This window comes from Mercenaria mercenaria, chromosome 13, assembly GCF_021730395.1.
Source record: "Mercenaria mercenaria strain notata chromosome 13, MADL_Memer_1, whole genome shotgun sequence".
NCBI classification, from domain to species: Eukaryota; Metazoa; Mollusca; class Bivalvia; order Venerida; family Veneridae; genus Mercenaria; species Mercenaria mercenaria.
The window spans coordinates 58277256-58283255 of record NC_069373.1 but is presented as its reverse complement, the minus strand read 5'-3'; the positions used below and the strand labels follow the sequence as shown (position 1 = coordinate 58283255).

Sequence of the window (6000 nt, the reverse complement as noted above, 5' to 3'; positions counted from 1 at the left end):
AACCATTCATCACCTTCAATCCTGTTGCTGCGGAAGATTCTGGCAGCAAAATGCAAAGCAAAGCATTTCTCAATAATGATGATAATAATTACAAACGTTACAGTACAGATAAAGACCATATATTTAAACTTTCGGATCAGCCAATACCTTTGGAACGACAGCCCAAATATTCTCCCACTAAGCTGGCCTGGAGGAAAAACTTTAAATGACCTTTTTTCTGCCATAACATCCACTTGGGAGGATTTCCGCAAACTTTGTGGGATCCAGAGTTGATGATGTTGCCAGTGTATTTTTGTGCTTGCTTAGTGCTTTTTAAGGCATTACACAAAACGTTTTATCAGCCAAAATGACAAACAAGAACATCATTAGAGACTGACTGAGTACTTTAAACATATAACATAGGTTATAAAGAATGTGTTGAATGTATAGTTGTTTTATATCAGTCAGAATCAAGCCTTCGTTACCTTTCGAATTTTTTTTTGTCATGTTGCATTTATGTTTGGGATTTATATACCGGCGATGGTCAATAATTTGTAAATAAAATATATTCTTTTTTAAAGAAACAACAGTTGTGGCCATATTCTGTGGTTAAAAGTAGTATTTTATGGTGGCAATATATACATTATGGTGGCAATTAATAACCTATGTAACTATTTTTAAGACTATTATAGAAAAGTGGTCTGTAATATTTTAACACTGTAACCTTGACTAATTCAATGACTGTAACTGTGGTAAATTACGGTAAAGCAATATTGTCCTATAATTGATCCGGACTGCAATCTCGTGTAAGTAAACAGTTTGTGTAACGTGAATTATTAAAATAATACAAATGTATGCATGTTGCATGTTTATACCATATTTGTTTGTTTTGGGTTTTAACGCCGTTTTTCAACAGTATTTCAGTCATGTAACGGCGGACAGTTAACCTAACTAGTTTTCCTGGATTCTGTACCAGTACAAACCTATTCTCCGCAAGTAACTGCCAACTTCCCCACATGAATCAGACGTGGAGGACTAATGATTTCAGACACAATGTCGTTTATCAAATAGTCACGGAGAACATATTCCCCGCCCGAGGAACGAACTCACGACCCCGCGATCCGTAGACCAATGCTCTTACCTACTGAGCTAAGCGGGCGGGCTATATGACAATTGTGTCTAATGCAAGGGTTATAACTCTAGTGTTACCATAGCAATATTGCATATCACAGACCTTGAACAAGATCTTGTGATTATATCACTTTAATGCAAGTTTCATGAAGATTAAAAAAGAAATGAATTCTCTAATGTCCTTACATGAAAATGTTGATGGTCAACAGACAGACAAAGAGCAATCACAATTGGACGCACACCCTTAATTGAGTGCTTTGTACTCAGGTGAGCTAATATTGATAAAGCTGAACCAGCTCAATATATTGTTTTCCGAGTTGGGCATAATTGCACATATCACACATTTCTCACTGTGTCTCTCTGTTTCAGCATGTGATTCTGAAACATATACATGTATCAGATGCGCAGGCTGGTCTGGATCCATGCTGGTCAGAAATGCGGCTCATATCAGTTCCATATTGTATCGGACAGATATCAGTTAGATCTTGATGCTCACTGACGAGGGTTTGAGCCTTACTTGGGGCTTAGAATTTGAGGAAACCACCTACGGAAGGTTTGTAGTTCTACCAAGGTACCTGCCAATGATGAAACAATGAATGCCTATAAAGCAACTGGGGTCTTCCTCCGTCACCAAAAGCTGGAAAGTCGCCATATGACATATAATTGTTAGTGTGGTGTTAAACCCAACAAAAAAACAAGAGGACCATGATGGTCCTGAATCGCTCACCTCTTCCCACATGATCCAGTTTTGAGTATGACATCGTTTTTTCTATTATTTGACATAGTGACCTAGTTTTTGAGCTCATGTGACCCAGTTTTGAACTTGACCTAGATATCATCAAGATAAAAATTCTGACCAATTTTCATGAAGATCCATTGAAAAATATGGTCTCTAGGTTTTTCTATTATTTCACCTATTGACCTAGTTTTCGAAGGTACGTGACCCTGTTTTGAACTTTATCTAGATATCATCAAGGTGAACATTCTCACTAATTTTCATGAAGATCTCATGAAAAATATGGCCTCTAGAGAGGTCACAAGGTTTTTCTATTTTTATACCTACAGGTCTAGTTTTTGACCGCACATGACCCAGTTTCGAAACTGACCTAGATATCATCAAGGTGAACATTCAGATCAATTTTCATGAAGATCCATTGAAAAATATGGCCTCTAGAGAGGTCAAAAGATCTTAATAATTTTAGACCTACTGACCTAGTTTTTGACCGCAGTTGATTCAGTTTCAAACTTGACTTGCTAGATATCATCAAGATGAACATTCAGACCAACTTTCAAAAAGATCCCATAAAAAGTATGGCCTCTAGAGAGGTCACAAGGTTTTTTATTATTTGACCTACTGACCTAGTTTTTTATGGCACGTGACCCAGTTTCAAATTTGAACTAGATAACATCAAGGTGAACATTCTGACCAATTTTTATGGAGATCCATTCATAAGTATGGCCTCTAGAGAGGTCACAAGGTTTTTCTATTTTTATACCTACTGACCTAGTTTTTGGCCGCACATGACCCTGTTTCGAACTTGACCTAGATATTATCAAGATGAACATTCAGACCAATTTTCATACAGATCCAATGAAAAATATGGCCTTTAGAGAGGTCACAAGGTTTTTCTATTATCTGACCTACTGACCTAGTTTTTGACGGCACGTGACCCACTTTCGAACTTGATCTAGATATCATCAAGATGAACATTCAGATTAACTTTCAAACAGATCCCATGAAAAATATGGCCTCTAGAGTGGTCACAAGGTTTTTCTATTATTTGACCTACTGACCTAGTTTTTGATGGCACGTGACCCACTTTCGAACTAGACCTAGATATCATCAAGGTGAACGTTCTGACCAATTTTCATGAAGATGTCATGAAATATATGGCCTCTAGAGAGGTCACAAGGTTTTTCTATTTTTAGACCTACTGACCTAGTTTTTGACAGCAGGTGACCCAGTTTCGAACTTGACCTAGATATCATCAAGATGAACATTCAGACCAACTTTCATACAGATCCCATGAAAAATATGGCCTTTAGAGAGGTCACAAGGTTTTTCTATTATTTGACCTACTGACCTAGTTTTTGATGGCACGTGACCGAGTTTTGAACTTGTCCTAGATATCATCAAGGTGAACGTTCTGACCAATTTTCATGAAGATCTTTCGAAATATATGGCCTCTAGAGAGGTCACAAGGTTTTTCTATTTTTAGACCTACTGACCTAGTTTTTGAAGGCACGTGACCCAGTTTTGAACTTGACCTAGATATCATCAAGATGAACATTCTGACCAACTTTCATAAAGATCCCATGAAAAATGTGACCTCTAGAGTGGTCGCAAGGTTTTTCTATTTTTAGACCTACTGACCTAGTTTTTGACCGCACGTGACCCAGTTTCGAACTTGACCTAGATATCATCAAGATGAACATTCTGACCAACTTTCATGAAGATCCCATGAAAAATGTGATCTCTAGAGTGGTCACAAGGTTTTTCTATTTTTAGACCTACTGACCTAGTTTTTGACTGCACGTGACCCAGTTTCGAACTTGACCTAGATATCATCAAGATGAACATTCTGACCAATTTTCATAAAGATCCCATGAAAAATGTGACCTCTAGAGTGGTTACAAGCAAAAAGTTTACGGACGCATGCACGCACGCACGGACGGACGGATGACGGACGACGGACACTGCGCGATCACAAAAGCTCACTTTGTCACTTTGTGACAGGTGAGCTAAAAAAAGAATCACAGATATCAGCTGAATGCCTGACTGGAATCACAGATATCAGCTGAATGCCTGACTGGAATCATAGATATCAGCTTGCTAGTACTGATCTCATTTACAGAGAAATATGTAGAAGTATTCAATATCTAAAAGATAACCAGATAAGCAGTTAATATTTCAAATCATTTTTATTCAAAACTATACAAACTTATTTGCATTTATGGAGACAAAAACAAAATACTTCATTATGGCAAACATTAAACAGGCAAACTACAACTTTTCTGTCTCTCTTGAAATATTGCTCCATACAAAATATAAAGCAGCAATACATTAAGAATTTTTTTTACAATAAGGAGTCATTTTGCAAACAGCAGGTGTTATTTTTATGATGTGCACTGCAGAAAAGGCACTGTATTCCTAAAGTAAAATTAAACAATGTTTTTACTTGATTACAGTTTAATTGTAGAAGTTAATACGAAGAGGGCATTAACAAACAGTATTTGGTAGGTGGTAGAAATAAATGTATTATAATGCTAGACTACAGTGTAGATCAGCTTGGCTCTATTGTCACAGATTCTGTTTTGTTCGAGCTGGATTCTGTACATGTTATATGTAGATGGCCATCCCTGGAACAGCAATACATGTACACTGTATATACATTTCAGTTTAAACTTGTCTTCTTTACATCCAGTGTAAAGTTCATGAAAGTTTGCAAGTTACACTTCACTATTTGTTTTCTGGGTTTCTAACCAGTACCCATACCTGATTATGGGGAATGCGCCCAAATTATGCTTTTACAAAGATCTGAAACTACATGCTTTGGATTTGAGTCATATCTAAAAAGCCAAATGAGTAACTTCAAGTCAGGTGAAAATTAATTATCCCTTTATTTAATGTTAGTTAAATGCGAGCCCAGTAACCCAGCCAGTATTTGCAGATTCTATACCAGTACTTACTTATTCTGTGCATGTTACAGAAAACTTTCACACATTAAATGCCATTTTTCAACACTATTTCAGTTATGTAATGACAGTCAAGAGACCTAACCAGTGTTACCATATCCTATACCAGTACTAACCAAATATCCACAAGTACACAAACACTTCACCTAAGAATAGGAGGTTGAGTTCAAATTACTTCATACCATCCTCAACTAAATAAATAACAGTCACCTTAACCCTTAGCCTGCTAAATTTCTAAAATGGACTGGTCCATCATTCAATTTGGGCAGTACCATTTATTATTTGAAGGGGTGTTCATTGAAAATTTATTGACTGAATAGCGAACAGTGCAGACCATGATCAGCCTGCACGGATGTGCAGGCTGATCTTGGTCTGCACTGGTCGCAAAGGCAGAATAACTCGCCGCCAGCAGGCTAAAGGTTAACCTGGGATTGAACTTGCAACCTCACAGTTCATAGTCCTGTGCTCTAAGCAAAGTCAAAATAAATCACAAACATGGAATATAAATACTGTAGCTAAACAAATAAATCACATACCTTCTCAGATGAAAAGTAGAATTGACCTTTGACCCTGCTGGCAATTCTCTCATTACAATCTAGGAGAAAAGAAACATGCAAAATTTTATTAGTTGTCAAAAACTTCAAATGATTTGGCATTTGTCTTATTAGTATATAGTTAGGCCATCCAAGTCACAATTTTTACTTTTCACAAATGAGGGCTACTAAACCCTAAAATTATATAAACGATCAGCTTTAACCATTTGTGAGTAACAATTAGCTCTGAAATAACTAACGTATACAGAAGAAAAAAAAGTTTGTCCTGGCTACTGAGACAACAATCATTTGTAAATATGCCTCCCTAACAGCCTGTCAAAGGCAATCAAGGTCACTGTAAGATACTTGAGGTATAGTGGGGTCATCTCCTGACCACAGGCAATCATCCTATGAAATTTGAAGTAACAAGTCAAAAAGTGCTCTCAATATCGATCAAAAACCATTTACAGTTTTAAGGTCACTGTGCCCCCAAAACATTAGGGGTTTACCTGGTAAAACAAGAACTGTCACTATTAGTGACATATGTCCCCGAAGCATGCCCAAGAATGCTACAGCTGTCAGTGCAAAACAAATAAAAATTTAAATAATGACCATGACCTTGACCCAGATCATATACATGGCATATTCTCAGGCTAGAATA

General features: G+C 37.0%; 1 protein-coding gene across 1 annotated transcript in view; it reads right to left on the bottom strand.

The window, feature by feature from the left end:
* Window positions 1–4013: 4013 nt before the first annotated feature.
* LOC123530021 (heat shock 70 kDa protein 14-like) overlaps window positions 4014–6000 on the bottom strand; it is a 34784-nt gene continuing 32797 nt past the window's right edge. The window contains exons 13-14 of the mRNA XM_045310704.2: window positions 5343–5401; window positions 4014–4470 (exon numbers count right to left, since the gene is read on the bottom strand). Coding sequence (XP_045166639.2) covers window positions 4395–4470; window positions 5343–5401 — 135 coding nt within the window. The 3' untranslated portion in view covers window positions 4014–4394. The remainder of the gene's footprint in view (window positions 4471–5342; window positions 5402–6000) is intronic.